At 39.9% G+C, this 23,077-nt stretch overlaps 1 protein-coding gene across 1 annotated transcript in view; it reads left to right on the top strand.

Annotated features, from left to right (window-relative positions):
- LOC126471473 (eukaryotic translation initiation factor 2D) overlaps positions 1–21,536 on the top strand; it is a 199,777-nt gene extending 178,241 nt beyond the window's left edge. Inside the window, exons 4-6 of the mRNA XM_050099669.1 lie at positions 9,157–9,364; positions 20,317–20,488; positions 20,778–21,536. Of these exons, the coding sequence (XP_049955626.1) occupies positions 9,157–9,364; positions 20,317–20,488; positions 20,778–20,821 (424 nt within the window). The 3' untranslated portion in view covers positions 20,822–21,536. The remainder of the gene's footprint in view (positions 1–9,156; positions 9,365–20,316; positions 20,489–20,777) is intronic.
- The last annotated feature ends 1,541 nt before the right edge of the window (positions 21,537–23,077 follow it).

The raw sequence follows: 23,077 nt of genomic DNA, 5'->3' as shown, positions 1-23,077 counted from the left end.
AAGGGTGTTCAGTTTGTGTGGTCGGAGGTATGTTTTAGGTCAGTCCCTTGCTTAGTGATGTTCCGGCCAGGTGAATGGTTAGCATGGCCAGAGAGTCATCCAATTGTGGTGTTAGTGCTGTCGTGTCAAATAAATTTGTTGACAGCATGGAACACCCTATTGTGTTTGCACCTAAGATGTTGAAATCAGCATAGCAAAATTATTCACATATTGAAAAAGAGGCACTGGCCATCATTTATGGTGTCTGGAAGTTCCATGTCTATCTCTATGATACCAAGATTCATTTGATTACAGACCATAAGCTTTAGCATTGCTTGGCCTTCATGCAAAGCTATCGGACAAAACTGTGCAACGATTACAGCAGTGGGCGTTGTTTCTTAGTTACTGACTTAAGACATCGATTACATAACTACCTTGCAGCACTCTAGTGCCAATGCCCCATATTGTTTTCTGTGTGGTCTTGATGCCAATTTTCACAGATATTAAACAGTGTGTTTTGACCTGGACATGAACCAGCGGCACATCCTTGATGAGTTTCCCATTAGGGCTGGTGACACAGAGGTGGAGACAAGCTGGGACCTGCTTCTTCACAGGATGTTGTCCACAGTGCAGCAGGCCTGGCCTGAATATTTGCTTAAAGATGCAGACACAGAATGGGGCACTTATTTTTTTCCTTGGGCTCAGGCTTAATGTTACGGATGGAGTGAATTTGTTAGTCACAGACAGTGCAGAATGTGGAGTGTTTGTCCCTCTCATGTTTCATCCCTGCATATTGCAACTCCTCCACACTGTGCATTGGGGAATGTGCTGAATGAAAGCAATGACACAGCACCATATGTATCGGCAGGGAATAGATGTCACCATTGAATCTACTGTCCGCAACTACTATGCTTGTACACGTGACAACTCTGCCCCGGCACAGCATTCTAACTCGTGGCCCTGCGAATACCATCCAAGCCACAAGGCAAAGCATACATGTAGATTTTGCTAGCCCTTTCCAGGGAATGGTGTAATTGTTGATTGTTGATGCCATTTCAAATTTACCATATAAAGCATGGGTGTCTACAACATCCTCTGGGGCCACAGACTGGGCCTTATCTACCATCTTCACTACAGAACGGACCACGTGGGTTTCTGACTTCAGAATTTTGGGATTTTTGGAGACATAATGGTATCAACCACCTGACCACACAGTTTCACAAGGCATCCAGTTTGGAACCCGAGTGGTTGGTCAGGGCGTTCAAGTTGCAGATAAACTCAAGAGATGCATTCACCAGCTTCCTGGCCACGAACCAGTCCACTGTTGTCAATGGACATAGCCCAGCCAAGCTTTTGCATGGGCATCGAGCACGTACCTTGTTTGATCTCTTGCATCTGGCAATGTTGGCTCCATGCTCCTGCACCCCTCTTTATTACTGTGATGGCTCTCATGTGCGGGCTTGCATGTTCGTGTGGAATCCCGGGTGGATGCAGGGCTCCGTGGTTGGCAGTAGGGGGTGACAGATGTTCGAGGCGGCGGTCAGCCAGAAGCTGCTGGTCCATTGCCACAGCATGATGTATCACCCCCAAACCCTCCTCAGGCACCAATGGGGCAGCACTGCTGGAAGTTGATACTGACAAGCGATGGGAGCCTGTAAAGGTGGATCCCCTCTGTTTCACCATGCTGTGCACAGCTCCTTTCCCTACTGCCAGTGCCATCTGCTGCAAATGATCATGGGACTGTACATGTTATGGCAATGAGGTGCCGGTGGAGGGCAACTTGTTGGCACTGTCTCCTTAACACACAATGGCCATTTTCCCACAGGCCAACCCAAGTTGTGCCCCAGAGGTTGTTACTATGCTCCAGAGGTTGTTACTGTGCCTCAAAGGTTATTACTGCACCCCAATCAATGCAGATGGTGCCACCTCCTGCTCTGGCAATGGATGACGTGCCATTCGAGCCATTTGCAAAGATTCTAGTTTTTTCCTCTCTCCATCCTCGACACAGTTGACTTAGGTTGGGTCAATTCTGGTCCTACGTCCCAATTAAAGAGGGGAGGGGTTTTGTATCCAACAGTGATTCGGATTCCCTGCCTAGCAGGGACACGGACATGTTAGAGGTGTTAAGACTGAGAGCAGCAGCTGCAGGCCACTGTCGTAAGGGATCCACTGCTGAGATACGCATGTCACGTGGCACCACCTAGCGGCAACTGTTTGTCACTGAACTTGTGGTCTGGGCTTTGTAGCTGTTTGTATCACACCATTGCACAACCAAGTTGACTCTGTTTGTTTTCCGGTCTCGAGTGGTTACTGATTTGGAACTGTTGTATTTCTATGCTGACTTTGCTACATACCTGCCATGTTAAGTGCTTCGTTCAATTCGTGAACTCTGTCTATTGTTCACTTATAGGAACATGTTCATTTTATGTACCTGCCAGAGCAAGTGACAACAAACAGTCTACCTATGTCACACAGGATAGGAAAAAGGTGTTGAACAAAAATTGAATTTTTGAAAAAACATGTTGTGTAGTTATTTTGGAGTGACTCTGGGAGGTGATGTATCCCAAAATTCCCATGAAAAACTTTAACAACAGATGCATTCGTGCATGCGCATGTTGCCATAACAATAGCAACCAAGTTGGTGAGTTGTGTGATGGCCATGAGAGCACGGTTTCACAGTTGTGGAGGATGCTGAGCCAGATCAGGTTTGTGATATCGTCAGTAGAGGGCGGCAGCTTTCTAGTCACAATGATTGGCAGGCCTCAACTTATGAGAAATGGTGCGTGCAGATCAAGAAGCCTGATGCTCTGAACATGCAGTGGTGAGACCTGGCCAGTTGAATGGACTTGGGAGGATAACCACCATGACCAAACTAAGTGAATAAAGAAAATATGAAATAAGGGAAACTCTAAATAAGGACTAAACCAAACCAGTCACAGAGAAACTTGTCACATGATTCTAAAGATAAAAGTTAGACGAGTGTGTGAGGGAACACACACCCTTGCTAAGAGATTTATTGTATTTACAAGTAACTAAATGTTAAATATTTTAGATAAAAAACGATATATAAAAATTAATGACTCACAATGCCTTAAGCAATTCAGACAAACTTGTTGACAATGGATAGGGCTCAGTGAGCACTATCAAACTGTTCTAATAGATTTTCTGTGACTATTTCATATTTCAAATTACAGGCCATAAAGTATAGTCTGTGCACGAAAAAGTGAATTTTCTAGTAAATAAAACACAAAACAGTGAAGGTAGCAGCAGAATTAGAATATAGAAGTAATTAGAGATGTGTGGCTGTAATTAGTTATTTTATATTTATTAGTGACATAACGATGCAAAATAGCGTCCATAAGAGCAAAAACCCATGAACCATGGACCTTGCTGTTGGTGGGGAGGCTTGCGTGCCTCAGTGATACAGATAGCCATACCGTAGGTGCAACCACAATGGAGGGGTATCTGTTGAGAGGCCAGACAAACGTGTGGTTCCTGAAGAGGGGCAGTAGCCTTTTCTGTAGTTGCAGAGGCAACAGTCTGGATGATTGACTGATCTGGCCTTGTAACACTAACCAAAACGGCCTTGCTGTGCTGGTACTGCGAACGGCTGAAAGCAAGGGGAAACTACAGCCGTAATTTTTCCCAAGGCCATGCAGCTTTACTGTATGGTTAAATGATGATGTCGTCCTCTTGGGTAAAATGTTCTGGAAGTAAAATAGTCCCCCATTTGGATCTCCGGGCGGGGACTACTCAGGAGGACGTTGTTATCAGGAGAAAGAAAACTGGCGTTCTACGGATTGGAGCGTGGAATGTCAGATCCCTTAATCGGGCAGATAGGTTAGAAAATTTAAAAAGGGAAATGGATAGGTTAAAGTTATATATAGTGGGAATTAGTGAAGTTCAGTGGCAGGAGGAGCAAGACTTTTGGTCAGGTGAATACAGGGTTATAAATACAAAATCAAATCGGGGTAATGCAGGAGTAGGTTTAATAATGAATAAAAAAAAAAATAGGAGTGTGGGTAAGCTACTACAAACAGCATAGCGTATGTATTATTGTGGCCAAGATAGACACGAAGCCCACGCCTACTACATTAGTACAAGTTTATATGCCAACTAGCTCTGCAAATGACAAAGGAATTGAAGAAATGTATGATGAGATAAAAGAAATTATTCAGATACTGAAGGGAGATGAAAATTTAATAGTCATGGGTGATTGGAATTCGGTAGTAGGAAAAGGGAGAGAAGGAAACGTAGTAGGTGAATATGGATTGGGGGTAAGGAATGAAAGAGGAAGCCTGATGCATAGTAATGGCTACCTGGTAAAGCTTAACTGCTAAGCTTACGACTCGAACCAAACTACTGTAGCTGTATCGTCATTCATTCGACCTAAACTGTGTCTCATATTACAATGGACCAACTTTGTTTCGATTTGGAGGTGCGGTGTAAAACTTTTCTCTCCCCTTGAATTTCAAGTCTCAAATTTCAGGTGCAGCTTAGATTCGGGATTTTTTTTTTTTTTTTTTTTTTTTTTTTTTTTTTTTTTTTTTTTTTTTTTTTTTTTTTTTCTCCTTGATTTCGAGTCTCATTTTTCAGATGCAGCTTAGATTTGAGTGCGTCTTAGATTCTAGTAAATACGGTAGATGAAGATGAAATGGGAGACATAATACTGCGTGAAGAGTTTAACAGAGCACTGAAAGACGTAAGCTGAAACAAGGCCCCGGGAATAGACAACATTCCATTAGAACTACTGATAGCCTCGGAGAGCCAACCCTGACAAAACTCTACCGTCTGGTGAGCAAGATGTATGAGACAGGCGAAATACCCTCAGACTTAAAGAAGAATATAATAATTGTGATCCCAAAGAAAGCAGGTGTTGACAGATGTAAAAATTACCGAACTATCAGTTTAATAAGCCACAGCTGCAAAATACTAACACGAATTCTTTACAGACGAATGGAAAAACTGATAGAAGCTGACCTCGGGGAAGATCAGTTTGGGTTCCATAGAAATGTTCGAACACGTGAGGCAATAGTGACCCTATGACTTATCTTAGAAAATAGATTAAGGAAAGGCAAACCTGTGTTTCTAGCATTTGTAGACATAGAGAAAGCTTTTGACAATGTTGACTGGAATACTCTTTCAAATTCTGAAGGTGGCAGGGGTAAAATACAGGGAGGGAAAGGCTATTTACGATTCGTACAGAAGCCAGATGGCAGTTATAAGAGTAGAGGGGCATGAAAGGGAAGCAGTGGTTGGGAATCTGTATATTGAGCAAGCAGTGAAGGAAACAAAATAAAAAATTCGGAGTAGGTGTTAAAATCCATGGAGAAGAAATAAAAACTTTGAGGTTCGCCAATGACATTGTAATTCTGTCAGAGACATCAACAGACTTGGAAGAGCAGTGCAACGTAATGGACAATGTCTTGAAAGGAGGGTATAAGATGAGCATCAACAAAAATAAAACGAGGATATTGGAATGTAGTCGAATTAAATCGGGTGATGCTGCCGGAATTAGATTAGGAAATGAGACACCACGCGACTGCTACGGTCGCAGGTTCGAATCCTGCCTCGGGCATAGATGTGTGTGATGTCCTTAGGTTAGTTAGGTTTAAGTAGTTCTAAGTTCTAGGGGACTGATGACCACAGTAGTTAAGTCCCATAGTGCTCAGGGCCACTTAAAGTAATAAAGGAGTTTTGCCAGTTGCGGAGCAAAATAACTGATGGTGGTCGAAGTAGAGAGGATATAAAATGTAGACTGGCAATGACAAGGAAAGCGTTTCTGAAGAAGAGAAATTTGTTAAAATTCAGTATAGATTTAAGTGTCAGGAGGTTGTTTCTGAAAGTGTTTGTATGGAGTGTAGCCATGTATGGAAGTGAAACGTAGATGATAAATAGTTTGGACAATAAGAGAATAGAAGCTTTTGAAATGTGGTGCTACAGAAGAATGCTGAAGATTAGATTGGTAGATCACATGACTAATGAGGAGGTATTGAATAGAATTGAGGAGAAGAGGAGTTTGTGCCACAACTTGACTAGAAGAAGGGATCGGTTGGTAGAACATGTTCTGAGGCATCACAGGGTCACCAATTTAGTATCGGAGGGCAGCGTGGAGGGTAGAAATCGTAGAGGGAGACCAAGAGATGAATACAGTAAGCAGATTCAGAAGGATGTAGGCTGCAGTAGGTACTGGGAGATGAAGAAGCTTGCACAGGATAGAGTAGCATGGAGAGCTGCATCAAACCAGTCTCAGGACTGAAGACCACACAACAACAACAACAACAACAACAACAAGAGCGAAAACACTGTTTGTGAGAAAACAATTAAAGCTACATAAAAGCATTGAAAAACTGATGAAATGTACATGAAGATTCATGTGTAATTTGTATATGTAGCATAAAATTTATAATTTGTATGTGTTTTCGAAAGTCAAACATTGATGTGCTTGACTCGTGAGTGCGAGAGTATAAGTATTGGCAGCCATTTTCATGGGAGCCACTTGGATTTTGGCTGTCAGTTGGAGCGGTGTTCACATATTAGTATATGTATGTGTGGCTGAAGTTGCCTAATTTTTGTAACTGGAATATTTTCTAAGTATTCAGTTGTGGACTTGCAAAAGTTTTGTGTTTCATGATTGTGAGGAACTCTGAAATATTTTCAGTGTGTATGGACTTGGAAAAATTTGTGCCACCTGACTTGGTTGGTTGGGACTTGTAAATATTTCTCGAGCGTTGATCATAAAGAGTTTGAAACATTTTTCAGTATGAGGATTCTGAATCATTTTGGGTTAGGCAACTTTTTACAAACTTCTGTGGACTGTTCTGCAGTTAACTTTGTTGGTGATATGCAGTTCAAAGTATCGTTTGTTCACAATCACAAAACTGCAACTTAGAAGTATACTGTTACACTGTAAATGATTTTCATGGATTTTTGAAACCTTAAGCAAACATGTTATGGTGGTAGACTTCCTTAAGTTCTCGCACTGACAAATATTATTTTAATAATAAACCCTTGTGAATAGTGTGAAAGGATGTTTGTCTAACTTTTCTGTAATAAATTCAGTCTGTGAAAAGTGAACATTATTTCACTGCAAATTCCTGCCAGCATATTTATTGAACACGAGTCATGATTTCATTTGGGTTAGTGTGACACATGAGTAGGTTGTCCCCTGGCCAATGATGCAGCCAATATTTTGAATATCAACCATATAGTAGGCGGCCCTATGAACAGTGTTCTTCTTGCTTTATTTAATTTTTATTCATCCAGATGCATGTGGGGGCTCACAGGTCAATCACTGGTAGGAGCAATAGTAGTTAACTTCATTATTAGACATTTATTTTTCCTTTAGTAAGCCACAGGAAGGCCAGTGGTGTGAACATTGCATTAACATTTTGCATTCCTAAATTTCCATATTGTCACATGTGGTTGGTCTCGTATGGGATCATCCAAAGTGAGCAGAACATTTAAACTTGTGTGTGAAGTTAATTGATGTATCAATTAACTGGTTATAGTAGACATAGGTGTGGATAACATTATTTTCTGCTAGAGTACGAGTGAAACATCACTGTGGCATCTTAGGATGCCCAAACTGATATCTGAATGTGTATTTAATATGGACAGACATTAAGAGTAACCCAGGAAGTAATGACCATTTGGATTTAATAAATACAAGAAGTGTATTCTACTGACAAGAAACACGCTACATACAAAATTGAAGTTCTCGCCATAATCACCTCCATTATTTATACATTTGCCATTTCTATTCACAAAGTTTATAATGCCCGTATCACAGTTGGCTGCCACCAGTCCATTAAGCCACTTGTGTTCACTGTATTCGTTACTTCTAAAACATTTCCTGCCCAGGAACTCTTAATTGTGTTGCGAGAAGGTATCTTGTATGTTTCATTCTTCACTTTATTTTTAAAACTGAGCAAGGTTGCATAGTGGTTAGCACACTGGACTTGCATACAGGAGCACAAGGGTTAAGATCTTCGTCCGGCCATCCAGATTTAGGTTTTCTGTGATTTCTGTAAATTGCTCCAGGAAGATGCTGGTATGGTTCCTTTGTCAAGGGCACGGCCAATTTCCTTCCCCATCATTTTGTAATCCAAGCTTGTGCATTGTCTCTCTCTCTCTCTCTCTCTCTCTCTCTCTCTCTCTCTCTCTCTCTCTCTCTCTAATGACCTCACTGGTGATGTGATGTTAAACGCTAATCTTCCTTCCTTCTTAATTTTTCAGTTTATCTGTGATGAGAGACAGACATCTGGATGGAGTTTTGCTATGCAATTTCTTTTACCTATTGTTGAACACTTTCCCACATTTCTTTCATGATTGTATCACCATTTACATCTGACTTCACAGTGAGCAGAACTTTTTATCACAAACTTTGACTTTAAACTTACACAAAATGAACAATAAGCCATATTTTTACCAACATTCATACAATGTTGAGACAATGTGCCAAGGAAATCATTTGGCCCTTTATAGAAACCTGAGACCAATCTGTGTAATGGGATGCACAATAGGGTGTTACTTCCTGGATTACCCTCATACCAACTATACAAGTCTGACCAAGTCTTGATACAGTTGGAGTACATTGCAGTCTATGTATGATTGTCTTATAACTATCTTCCCATCAAATTGTATGATTTATTTAGAATTTTATTACTCTGACTTCTTCTGAATTTTGCTTTGTAATTGGTTAGTGTTGATACACAGTGAAAAATTTGTCTATTTTATGCAAACAATATTTCTAATTCTTTTGTATTGTGCATTATACACTTTGAAAGCCATGTATCTAGAATTATTTGAGTAGTGGATCATTAACTACCAAAGGCGTAATGTTTGTTACAACACAGTGGACATAATGTTTGTTACAACACAATGGAGCCATCTACATATAAAATGTAAGATTGTTTGATTATCCAGTAATTTCACAGTTTTTCATAACGCATCACTGGAGAGCCTTTATTGCCCATTATCTCAGCTGGCATACATTCCATAGCAATGAAATTATAAATGCTGTTACATCTGTTAAAGAACTTTTCTGTGTGATGGTTTTATTTTGAGTTAATGATATGAACTCTCCTCTTTAGTTTGGTTCTGTGTAGCATCAAAATAAGGAAGTACATAACATGCCCATATAATTCAATCTGCATTGAAACTCATATGTTTCAGGATGGTAAATTTGGATGCTACTCTTAGAAAGGTTACTAATACAAATGATGACACATTGGCACTAAATTGGGAAGAATTGATTACGAAAACTATGTCTCGGATGACACACTCCTACCAGTGTACAATCTCTGGTAAAGCTCCTGTTGTCAATAAAGGAAAACTTGAACCTATAACCATCCACGTTGCAAAACGTACAGGCAATAAGAAGGTAATATTGCTGTTTGCGGCCATATTTTTGCATAAGTGATTATTGTAGACAGTGACATTTAAATAAATATACATTAATATCTCAGTCGCTGTAAGTGGTGAAGAGTAAGACAAATGAATTTTCAATTTATGTGATGTTTTTGACTGAAGATTAATATTACCCGAACACACCATTCTGACTTTGATAGCAAAGCAATGTGTTTACTCAGTCTTTGGTAATGATCATATTTTCTGTGTGTGTGTGTGTGTGTGTGTGTGTGTGTGTGTGTGTGTGTGTGTGTGTGTGTGTGTGTGTGTGTGACTGAGGTAGATAGATAGATAGAGAGAGAGAGAGAGAGAGAGAGAGAGAGAGAGTTGCATGAGAATATGTAGATACTTGTGCTAATGAAATGAGTAAAAGATGATTACTCTGCAGCTGAAGATAAGACTCTTTATTGGACTGCACAACAATAAGATGAATAACTATTACTACATAAATGCTAATATTGTCCCACTGGTGGTTATATATAATGTGTGTCCAGCAACCCCACACACTCGAATCCTTGCACCGCGGCAGGAAGACATGTACTGCTTGTCGGAGAGAGCTGCCTTTCCAGTATTTGCCATTTGCAATGTTGCCAAAGGATACTTGTGAACTGACCTCTGAGATGAAGTCGCTGCATTACACCCACTCAAGGAAAAGAAAAAATGTTACTAATTTAAGTCATGAAACATCTGTTAAAACAAAGGAGAAGCACACTTTTCATCCATAGTGAGTTTCCATTGTGGCTGGAGGCTGGTGGGTCAGCTAGTGTTGCAATGTGACGGCTGCAACTGGGTGTGTGCGGCCATTGGTTGGTTTCCAGGTGGATGGCACTGCTCTGGGTGATGTTGTGGCACTGGCTGTTGTGGCATGGCAGCTGTTTTGTGTCTTCTGGTGGCCTGCGTTTCAACAGCATCTTCTGCACTTGGATAAGTTGGCTTGCACCAGTCAATGGACACTACTGCGAAGAGTGAATGTCTATCATTTCATCCCACAACTGTGTATGAGACCTGGTAGGATCATTTGAGTGATCTGCCCAGTGTGCTGTATTGAATGAAAACATGCTTCATTATTGTCAGGTCTTTGAAAACAAAAGTAGCCTCTTTTCGATGCTGCGTAGTTCCACTTCACTGCATGGCCTCCATTTGCCTCTGAAGTTGTGCAAAGAAATCTTGAGTAGAGCACAGGGGGCCAAGTTGTTTGAAAAACTTTCCTGGGAGATGCAGAGATTTTCTGTACACCAGCTCTGCTGGGGATGTCTGCAGATCTTCTTTTAATGCGCTGTGTAGGAGTAGGTGCTCCACAATGCCATTTGTGGATGCACAATGTGGTGAAGTAATTTTCATACGTATCACCGTGACACAGTACTGGTAGTTAGAGGAGTGACCAGGAGTGCTCCTACCAAGTACAGGTGGACATGTGAGAATAGTGCCTCTGTGATGTCACAACTTCTGAGCAGAGCTCATACATGTTGTGTTGTTTTGCACTTCTGGTGGGGACTACAGGTCTGTGTCTGTGTATGGCAGTTGTTCTGTATACCAGGCCACACAAAATGCTGCACTACTAGCATCTGCATAGCATGGATCCAGGGATGGCTCAGTTCTTGTAGAATCTACAACACTTCCTTAGTCATAGAGGGCACTCAGCTGTTTGGTCCCTTAGGAATTCACACATTCATAGAGGGGCATGCTCATATGGCTGCTGTCAGCCTGCTGACTCTTCACAGTATATCAGCTCCTCAGTGCTTGGCAGTGGCATGTATGCATCACAAGTGCAGTGTTGTCTTGCCTTTCAGCAGATCCGTTTGACTTACCATCATCATTTTCTACTGCTTCCAGCTTGGTGAAATCCATAGGTGGCAAATGGCTGTCGTAAATTGCAAAATAAAATTTTGTTGGTCGATTTGCACTGGGGCTGAATGTTAGTTCATGGTTGTGAAAATGTGAAAGTCAATGGCCGATTTTTTGTAAGAAGAAACCCAAAAGCTGCCTGTTTACATTCTGTTGTAGTGAGGATGACTTGCATGAGGCCTCTCTGGCAGGCTTCAAATGCTGCCTGTAGGTCATCAGTCCCAGTGACAGACATGGAAGCACACACTTTGGAGCTGGCGAAGACAGCATGGAGTTGCGCCTGGGCCTCAGCAGCTTGGGACAAAAACAACAGTAAAAGTTTATCATCCCCAAGTACTTACACACTTCGTGCACTGTTTTTTAAGTGCGGATTTGTGCCCAGCTGGCAAACCTACTGGTTGTGGAAACATAAAATCCTAGGAATGTCACTTTGTTGACACCAATGACACATGTAGCTGGATTTATGAAGATTCTGGTCATCAAGCCTTTGGAAAACTATGCATAAATGTCTTTTACATTCTTCTGAGGATGTGCCAACAACACATCATCTTTTGTGGATGTCCTTTGTTGCCACAGGTATTTGGTTATAGGCTTCTTACTAAATCCCAACATCGAGAAAACAGTGAATCCTGCTGTTTGGCACACACAGTTTCCTATGTGGCACATCAGTTGGCAATTGTTGACGTGTTAAGCCCCTTGTAGTCACCACAGGTGCACCATCCATCTGGTTTCTTCGGTACTGCTATGCCTGCTTGGACCATATTGTGTTGAATTCTGCTTCGGTGGTGCGAATTTTGATTGGGCCAGCCATATGGGCCATGAGAAAATAGGATGTTTGGGTCTGGCCCCAATGTGGTGCACTGTGGAGTGGGGAGGCAATGACAGCACTCCAGCAGGTCGTGTGAGTGACAGGAACTCATTTAGCCGGTGCACTAGTGGCGATGGTGTGGTGAGTAAGTGTACTGAGGAATCGCTGCACTGTATAGGCTGGCATGCCATCTTCAGTGACATGCCCTAGTCCAAATTAGAAATGTTCCTCACATATAGGATGAAGTCATAGGAGGATAGAGAATTGTACATGTACATAGATACTCTGCAAGCTACAGTATGGTGCGTGGCAGAGAGTACCCTGTACCAATATTCGTCATTTCCCGTCCGGTTCCACTCACAAATAGACGGAGGGAAAAATGACTGTCTGTACACCCCCTAATTTCCCATATATCTTCACGGTCCATACGCACAATGTGTGTTGGCAGCAGGAGAATCGTTCAGCAGTCCGCTTCAAGTACCCCTTCTGTAAATTGTCTAAATAGTGTTTCTCGAAAAGAATGTCACCTTCCCTCCAGGAATTCTCATGTAAGTTTCCAAAGCATATGCGTAACACTTAGGTGTTGTTTTGAACATACCGGTAACAAATCTTAGGCCCGATGATAGTGCAGTTTAAGTCTCCAACTATAAATGGCCACTCGAATGACGTCCCTGAGCTGATGTTCAAATTTAAATTCAGGAGCCCATATATAGCTATGAGCAAACCATATGCAGCTACTAAGCTGTAATTTGCACATGATCATGGTTGCCACAGCAAGCACCTGGGAAACACGTATTTATTTGAGCCATTATTCCCCTAGAAACTGATGTTAGTGGTTCTGTCTGTTACCATGAAACGTTGTGGTGCTGGCATACTTCACTAACACAAAAGTAGCCCTAAGTGTTTAGTGTCAGAGAGGGAAGCTGCTGAATGAGGTCACCTTTTAGTAACTCGTGCTTTCTAGAAGCAGGTGGGTTTGTAAGAATGTAACTAATACTGCTGGCAGAACGGATGTCTAGTGGTGTCACCACATGTTCTTATTTGGTGAAGTCTTTAGTTACCCCTCCAGTGACAAAATGGCTTTCGATGTGTATGAACCAAAATGATAGACAATCTGTCCAGAGAGCTGGTACTTCAAATGCAATGTGTTTCACTTGTAGTGCATGTACAGTCCCAGGAAGTGGCAGCAGGTAATAAGACTCACTGGGTGTGCAGTTGCAGTTGCAGGCAGGTACAGGCAGGATCACACCCAGGGCATAGGTAGAACTGGTGTTGGCGCAAATGGGCAGCTGGCAGGTGATGCCAGGAAACCTGGTACTCTTCCCTGGTCATGTTTGTAGCTGCTCCTGGTGTTGCTGTGGTGGTGTGACCATCTCTTCAACATGATGCTGCAGCTATTGTATCAGTTGTAATTGTTGCTGTAGTTGTTCCACTGGTACTTGTTGCTGTTGTAACTGTTGTTGCAGCTGTTCCATGATACTTTTTTTTGTCATCACTTTGTAGACACTCAATAAACAGTACAGTTCACCTAAAGCTAAGAATTCCTATTGTCTGCACAGCAACAAGATAAATAACTAATGAGGTATGCTCAGATGGAATATTGTAATATGGTACATACCAAAGGGCTTCATATTATAGCTACTTCCTTTTGTTGATATTTATTAATGGCATGTTCTCAGCTACAAAAGACATATCTAAAGCCATTTTTTTTTGTGAATGATAACAGCATAATTGTTACAGATAAGATCAGGAAATGAATAGTATAGCAAGCCTTTCAGACTCTACAAGGCATAAATTCATTATGCTCATGCAGGCTTCTGTTTAAGCAGCTGGGAATTCTTAGACTGACTATGCAGTACTTCTGCTCACTTTTGAGATTTATGGTTAACGTCATTAACCTGTTTAAAATGAAGTGGAACATCCATTCAGTGAGTACAGTACAGAGGAACAATCTTTGTTGAGAGTATGTTCTTCACTAATATATTCAAAATACGCGTAAGCCGTTCGCCGAATACATTTGTTAAAATTTTCTTCCCACTGGGGAACATGATTAGCCCCTGTAGAAGTAACATATGTCCAGTTAATTATCTTACTAAAATTATATACTGATCAACATTATGACCACCTACCCAATAACAGGTATGTTTGCCTTTGGCACAGATAACAGTGGTGACAAATCATGGCACTGAAGCAATGAGGCCTTCGTAGGTTGGTTGCTAGAGGGAGTTGTCACCCCCCCCCCCCCCCCCACACACACACACACACACACACACACACACACACACACACACACACACACACACACACACGCGCGCCACCTAATTCTCCTTAAATTCTGGAGAGGGAGCGATGAGTTCCAACTCTACGTTCAATCGCTACCAGATGTGTTCAATTGGGTTCAGATCTGGTGAGCTGGGAGGCCAGCACATCAATTGGAACTTGCCACTGTGTTCCTTGAACCATTCCATCACACTTCTGGCCTTATGACGTGGTGCATTATCTTGTTGCAAAATGCCACTGCCGTTTGGAAACATGATTGTTGTGAAGGGGTGTACATGGTGTGTAATCAGTGTACGATACTCCTTGGCCATCATGGTGCCTTGCACAAGCTCCACTGGATCCATGGATTCCCATGTGAATGTTCCCAGAGCATATTGGAGCTGCTGCCAGCTTGTCTCCATCACACAGTACAGATTTCAAGGAGCTGTTCCCCTGGAAGATGACAGGTTTGCTCTCTCCCATTGGCCTGATGAAGAAGGTATCAGGATCCATCAGACCATGCAGTGCTCTGCCACTACACCAGTGTCCATTGTCAATGATCACGTGCCCATTTCAGTTGTAGTTGCCGATGTCATAGTGTTAATGTTGGCACATCAGTGTTCTGTTTGTTCAGACACACTTTTACCCTGCCCAACATTAAAGTTTCATGCTAGTTCCGCCACAGTTCGCTGCCTGTCATGTTTTACCAGTCTGCCCAGCCCGTGATGCTAGACATTTGTAATGAAGGGTGGCTGCCCAACCGCACAATGTCTGGACATGGTTTCATCTTGGTTTCGCCATGTGTTGAAGACATTCTTCACAAAACTTTTCGAACACCCAGCAAGTCTTGCAGTTTCCGAAGTGGGCCATCACAGTGTGCCCCAGTCAAACTCAGATAGATCATGTGGCTTTCCCATTCCACACATGGACAGCACGCCCATTGATACTACATGCACCGTGGGTGTGTGACTGACCAGTAGTCATTCCTCACCAGGCGATGCTGCTATCACATGTATGGGTTTATATGGATAGTAGGTCAGTGGTCATAATGTTCTGGCTGATCAGTGTAAGTCACTACAATGCAAAGCAAAGTACTAAAGTTATTCATGTAATGAGGATTCAGGCTCATTTAGAACTTTCGTGATCCTTATGTGGGTTTTATCTTTTTTTCCCCAAATCATTCTGGGCAAATGCTGTGATAGTCCCAGCAATAGGCAATCACCAGTGACTCTATCCTTCCTTGTTCATTATTTAGACTTGTAAAGGGAAGTAAACTTATAGTCGATATTTAGTGTTGTTGTTGTGGTCTCTGTGCTATTTTTGTTCTTGCATTTCATAGCTTCATCTTTCATTATTCCTTTTTTTTCTGTGAGACCTGTGAATGTGAAGTTTTATTATCTCATTTGTCATGAGCATAGATGAATAACTGAATAAAAATGAAGTAGCAAATAACCCATAAATTCTGGACAGCGTAAAATATCTCACCGTCAGAAGTCTGCTGCAGTACATGGGATTTGTTCAGCATTAAATTAGTAACAAGGTTTTTTCCCTCTTCTCAGCTGATTACATATGAAAATGTTAGACTGTTTTTGTCCTGTACCATGATGCAATAAGGCTGATAGCACTGGTTATTTAGCCAGTCTGTCATTGAATATGGTTTCTTACTTACGTCAAAGCCAACAGTGCTTCACTATGGTAAGTCACATTCATAAAGCTATCATGTCAACAGTGCCTTTTAAAATACTACTTGTTCTTGCTCGAAGTAGCTGTTTACAAACAAGTTTCCATGTTGCAAAGCCAGAGTCATAACTCTAGTCATGGGAGGGGGGAGGGGGTGTCTGGGGCAAGTACCTATGGTTGAACACCTGCCCCTCCTCCATGCCTACCGTATTCCCCTTGCCCAACTCACCAAAAGCATCACTCACATCTCATGTCTCACAACCAGCACCCCCTCTCCTCCTCCAAGAACTTTGTCACCGCCCTGGCCATTCTCATCCCACTAGATTCAAAAAGAAAGTAAGTGATAAAAAACTTTTTAGAAAAACAGTCTAGTTAATTTTTAGTATTCTATTTCAACAACGTGATTTTCACAATATTTTCTCCAGTATTCCAACACTTGAAACAACTATTTGTCCATGCATTGTTACATACACTATTACTGCACACAGTGGTTGTGGTCTCTGGTCAAAGGCTTGTGTCATGTGGCACTTCTCACTTGTCTGTTGTATGCAAGTTGTCTTGTCAAGTACTGTAGCTATTTTACTTGGTTTATTTGTTTAATGCAAACTGTTACGTAGACACAGTTTTGAGTATAATGTTAATATTTTTCCTGTTTGCTCATTTTATATTTGTATTGTTCAACTTTTTACTTTTTAAAATGTCGTATTACCACATTCTCAAAAAAGCATTTACTGAGATGTTTCTTCACACTCCTCCATTTTCCTGACTTAATTCGTTTGTGCCTATCTTATTGATATTGCTTAAGTTCCTTATATATTCTGTTGTTTCATTCATAATTCTTTCTTCTTTTAATTTGTTTGTGTATCACACTCCATGTTTTATACCTCCTGAACTAGCCTTGGCCAGTACTAATTTTATTTTATTGGTTTTGTTCATTAATATAAACTGTTATGTAGATGTTCTGTTCCAGTTTTGTGTTAAAGTTTTTTTCCTGTTTACTCCATTCATATTTATTTACTATCAACTTTTTACATTGCATTACCACCACACTGTAAAGATGTTATGTACTGTACATTTGTGCTTCAACCTAGATGTGCAACTTCTTTTCCAATGTCCGTTAGAAACATAGTAATTTCTTTGGTGACAATAGTCAGTAAATGTCTTAAGAAGGTATTGTAAGCCAAAAACCAGTTTGCTTTTGTTCTTTTACTTAAAAGTAATACTGTAGAACAAAAGAAAACTAGCACTTTTCATTTATTATTATGTTACTCTACCTAGAGTAGACGGAAGATTCAGTTAACATGCATGCAAGTCACTTCATTTTTGCAGAACTACTGCAACTTGCATCCCTTGAACCATGTTAACGATACTAGAATCGAACGAAATTTGTGACATTATGGGAATTTATTGGTTGACAGGACACAGCTTGTCATCTTTGATGGAAAATCATCTCAGATGCATAAGTAACTTAAAGACTGTTGCAGAAAAGTGCATTATGACCCTTAACGTTCGTGTTGAATATTAATTATTTGTATTATTTGTAACCTCAGACTTTTTTGTGGATTGTGCAGTTATCTAGAATTAGGCAACTAACAGACTTCACTTCATTGATAGGATCCTGGAAAAGTGTAATCCATCTTCAAAAGAGATTGTTTACAAAATATGAGAAAAACTAATCAATTATTCTCTACCTGTCAGCTGTATGAGAACTGCTAGCACAGTCTGAAAGGACTCAAATCCACGTAGCTCATATGCAAGAACACTGCCTCTAGAACACACATTATCAGCATTCTGTGGACATTTGTGAACATACAATAATATATATCTTATTTTCTAATTTTTCTGTTTTCCTTTCAGTTTTTCCAAATTTTTCCTTCCTTACTTTCTTCTGGTGTCCCAGAACCCCTTGTTTTCTGTGGCTCTGGGACATTGCTGTAGCCTAGTGTTGCTGTCAAATATGTGTGTGTGATGTGAAAAATGTATTTTTACCTACACCTTGGGTACACATGATTTTAATATAAGCTGCTCAAAAAGGCATTGCACCACATGGATATCCAAGTGTGTGTGGAGACCTAGATTCAAGGGGAGTAGAAAATGAAAAAATAAGCATTATGGAAATAAAAGGCAAGATATTAAAATAAAGGCAGTGTATTCAGAAGTACACATCTGTAAATGAAAATCTGTTTCTGGGTAACATTCGGTAGTATGTTTCTCCACTCATGCATTTTTAATGTGGTTGACTCTTCCTTGGCATGCTGCCCTTTTGAGAACATCCAGTGTGTGAAGGAGGTTCCCGTGTCAACAAACTACAAGTTTTAGCTGGTCCCAAGCATGCTTATTTGTGTTGGTATTTTCAGATATGATAGGACATTCCATTCAGTTTATTCCTTCTTCCAAAGAAAGATTTACATGAGGTGGGCATAGTCTACTCATGCATTAACATATTGGAATGTGAAAACACTCTTCAAATGTTGTTTGTAAAATTAAACAGTAGGTTGGAGGACCCTGTCATTACTCTGTACAGCCCACAAATGATCCTAGATAGCGATGAGAAATGGTGTAGATACACCATACCAGCCCAGAAGAGGACTCGCTCATCTTCCTGCTGAACGCATGAGTGTGTGTGCCTGGGAGGGAACATGGCCACCTTCACACACTCCTAAGCAACAGATCAGCCCTGCACTGAGTGAAGAGAACCAATGCCATTGATAGAGGTTCCATTCTATGTGTTCCCTCATCTTTTTTATTCACACTCTACGGTACTGGGGGCTTTGTACAGTTGCTCATGATAGGCACCTTAAGCCAGTTTAATTGTATGTAGATGATTGCATACTACCTAGGTTGACATTACCCTTCCTGTTGTCTCCAAATAGAGTTTACACAGTTCTGACACATTCTCCACAGCACCTCTGGGCAATCGTTTGTTGTTAGCTGTCATCAGCTGGTGTTGTTGACTGTAGACAACCAGTGAAAGGCAGGTCTTCAATATTTCATGTCTTCCAAAACTATTGAATGTTGGTGATACCACTATGGTGTTTGCCAATTGGGTGGGCTACTTGCCATGCTTCTTGCCATAAATAGACTACACGTGCTCAGTCTAAGCTTAAAATGACTTTTTGAGACATGTTGACAGACTGAGAAATGTCCTTGAGCCTCAATCTCGTGATTACAATTGGAGAACAAATATACACTGCTGCACTACAGTGAGAGCGCAAGTTTTCTTTTACCTCCCTTGTTGACAGGGCTGTACGAAGTTATTTTCCATTGAGAGAGACATTCCCAATATAAAAAAATATCATCTATGCCAATTATGACAATGTTGCAAAACTTTTTGGCAGTTTGTGTGAAATTAGTTTGAGTAAGATATTTTTTGCTATTCCCTTCTCTTTGTCAATTATGCATTCAGGTTTTGACCCCTGGTGAATGCCAAAGTGTTTAGTGTTGAAGACTCCAAAACAAAGAAGCTTTCACTGGCATAAAAAAGGCCCAGTGTTGTTCTGATTTCTTCTGTGCCCTGTTCATAACAAGCAGATGGCATAGTGATTAAAACACTGGAGTTGTGCGAAGATTCAAGTGGGGAATGATTGAAGTCTGTATACAGGCATCACAGTATGAGTTTCCTTGGGAAGGGGTATGTGATTGAGAACTTGACACACACACACACACACACACACACACACACACACACACACACACACACACACACATGTACATGCAAGTAATCTTTTTCTTACTTGTTGGGTGCTGCGGGAGTCAGTGAAAATAACTCATCTGCCTTCACATGTGTGAAAAAAATTTAGATCATGTATCTTGCACTCTGCTGTGAAAAGTGTATTGTTTTGAAATTTTCTGACAGATAAAAACTGTGTGCCACACCAGTATTCAAATGCAGAACCTTGCTTTGTGGGCCATGTTGACATTTGTGTGACTTTTGTTTTCTTTAAATAATCTGTGTTGTCACTAATTTAAATATTTACTGCTATTCAGAAAATTATTGTTTTGTGATTTACTTTGTTAAATAAATTATTGTTAGTTATTTGATTTTACCTATTCAGAACTAGTGTTATATGTGAGTTATTCTTGGAGGGTGGCAGTACAGGCCCACTCATTAGTATTTTGTTACTGTTGGGATGTTAACAGGGGAGCAATTATTAAAAGATTTGCATTAGCTGTTGTGAAAGTGTCTGTGGAATAAAGTTGTGTTCAGTCTACTGGTCGTGTTGTACTTACACCTAATTACGATAATTCCTGTTGTCATGATTATCATCAATATTAACTAAGGTTCTCAATTTCTTCTAATAAAATTCTGACTTTATCTTTACTAAATGTTACAGGTTACATTGATAGACAATCTGGAATTATATGGTGTGGTTATGCAAGACTTTTCTCGTGAATGTCAACATGGCGTGGCTGCCAGCACAAGCATAAGCTCAGTTCCTGGGAAGAAAAGTCAGCAGCTGATGGTGCAGGGTGACCAAACGATTTTTGTTGAAAAACTTTTGAGGAGTAAGTAAAGAAATAAAATCATGACTTTGTTGAAGTAATACAGATGAAGATAGGCAATGTTCCTCCTTATATGCTGTAAAATATATTTCAACTAAATTCATGAATAAGCTTCCTTTTTAGATATAACTGTACCAGCTGTAGCATTCAAAAGTTTTTTCAGATTTATAGAGAATGAAGTGCATGTTTATTTTCATTATTGTGTACATCTAATTCATCAAGCTAAGCAGTCAATGTTTTCTGTTTAAATTACAGACAACAATCAGTAAGTAATTTCAATCTTTGTTCACAGCAAAATATGAAATACCAAAGAGATATATACTGGCTGGAAACTGAAGAAGCCAAACGGGTTGTCATATAATGAGGCAACATGGTAGGCTTGAAGCTACAGGTGACAGGAGTGGTGAAATGAAGGCTGATATTTTCATTTGAAGATTTTAAAATGCCCCTTTTGAAGATTCACTGCAATGAGGTGTTAAATCCTAACAAAAAATGTACTTCTGGTACTAGTTGAATAAACATACAAATATCTGTGAGTGTACTGTGAGATCCTTAACTAGTGGAATTGTGATGAAAGGGAACCTTTTGACATTCATTCATTACATGTACTTTCAAAGGGAATGATGTATGTACAGCTGCTTTGCAGAATGAGCTCAAGCAGCATTCTGCGTGCATTCATGGTCTTGGCTCCTTCATGATTACATGCAGATTAATGGTGCTTTCCCTAAGACGAAAGTACAGAAGCAGTCATTCTGCACAAAGCATGAAGATACAATAAGATAGCCCTGAAAATTGCTGCAGTCACATATGTACACAGAAGTTTACATGAGTAGACACGGAGTATCATAACTCCATGTATTAAGGATCTCAAATTGTATGGGTTTAGTAGGTTTTCATATTTTAATTGCTCGGCTTCTTATGTTAATATGACTGTGGACATAATGTGTTAATTATACCTTCTTTTACATTTTTTATGTATTTTTATGATGCTGGGTAATATTTGTTGCTGTAAAAAGTTCCTGGTATTAAAAAAATAAACATTTTTTGTGTATTTTGTCTTTCTGTTTGGTCATCTTCTACAGCAACTGTTAAATAACAAGTATTATTTGACTTTTTCTGCAATAAAAAAATTTCACCAGGAATGTAAGTGCTATAGTTCTCATTTCGCTTCATACATTCAGCACATGTATTTGCAAAACAGTGGATACAAAGGAAACCTAGTTACAAATCTGAACAATGAAATATACACACACACACACACACACACACACACACACACACACACACACACACACTACTGTATGCAAAAATATTTACAACTGCAGTAGAATTTGTGTGAAGTTAACTATAGCAAAAAGTTCACAAAATTAAATTGAAGTTTACATGAAAACAAACTGCAGTTAGAGTCCCAGACTTCTAAAAACCAGAAAATGTGTTTGTGAAAGTGATATTGAGCATTTTTCAATCTCTGCTAATGAGAGGAAAATCCAGCGGTCATCGAAGCATGTGGAAATAAGTTATAAATATGTACAGCAAATCACATTCATAAGCAAAGCTGTTCATAACACTAGAAATAGAATATAAAAATGTGTTATATATGCAAAACACATACTGAATCACCATTAAGTATGCTTTACACAATGTGAAGCATGGGTGAAAACCTTTCGTACTTGCAATACACCTAAGCCAGGAAAGGCCAAATAATAAATAACAATTATCTTAAAAATATACATAATCAATCATTTGCCACATTTAAAGGTGAAGAAATATCAATGATACCATTGTCAAATATCATAATTTGGACAATGACCAAAATACCAAACTGCTTGCTCTGATGAAGGTTTCTGTTGTTGCCCATAATTATTAGTCAAAGCTGAGAATATTCTTGCCAAACTTTTACTTGATTCCACTCCCCAATATCATCAGAACTAGTCAATTACCCCATTATTAATGATGTCCTTGCTGCTAATACATGTAACTCATAACTCATGAATGTTAATAAATTATTAAAATTTTGTTAGGGAAAGTGGTGTTATTTCCTAGGTAAATAAAATTCGTATTTACAGTTTGTTCGTTACCAGCATAAGCACTTTGATTATGTAAAAAATTTAAGTGGCATTTTGTACTGCATGTAAAGACATTAATGGTACAATATTTTGTGGGCTCAACATTATTTCAGTAAGGTTGTTATACATTACACTTTGAAATTGTTGAATAATGATACAGATATGTGTTTAAATGTGAGCTTACAGGGTTTATTTTGCAGAAGTTGCTCACCCTGTAACCTTAAATTTTGTCTATTTAATGACGACTCATTTTTAATTAGTTTTAAATTAATCAGTGCTCTTTGTGGTAAAGTATAGAATTTAATCACGATAAATAAATAATGTTGTGTGGATTAAATTTTTCACATAAATTTAAATATGGATTGCTGCATATAATTTCCTAGTTGTGAAATGAATGTGAAGATGTTGTATTCTGCTATGATTTCAATGAAGTATAGTAGACAGCTTAGAACAAGATCGGTCGTGGCATGGAAAATTTCGTGTGTGCACAACGTGTTCCATGTATGTCGTCAGAGGCTTGGCACAT

This window comes from Schistocerca serialis, chromosome 3 (genome assembly GCF_023864345.2).
Source record: "Schistocerca serialis cubense isolate TAMUIC-IGC-003099 chromosome 3, iqSchSeri2.2, whole genome shotgun sequence".
Classification (NCBI taxonomy): domain Eukaryota; kingdom Metazoa; phylum Arthropoda; class Insecta; order Orthoptera; family Acrididae; genus Schistocerca; species Schistocerca serialis.
This window is presented reverse-complemented; position numbering and strand designations above follow the sequence as displayed.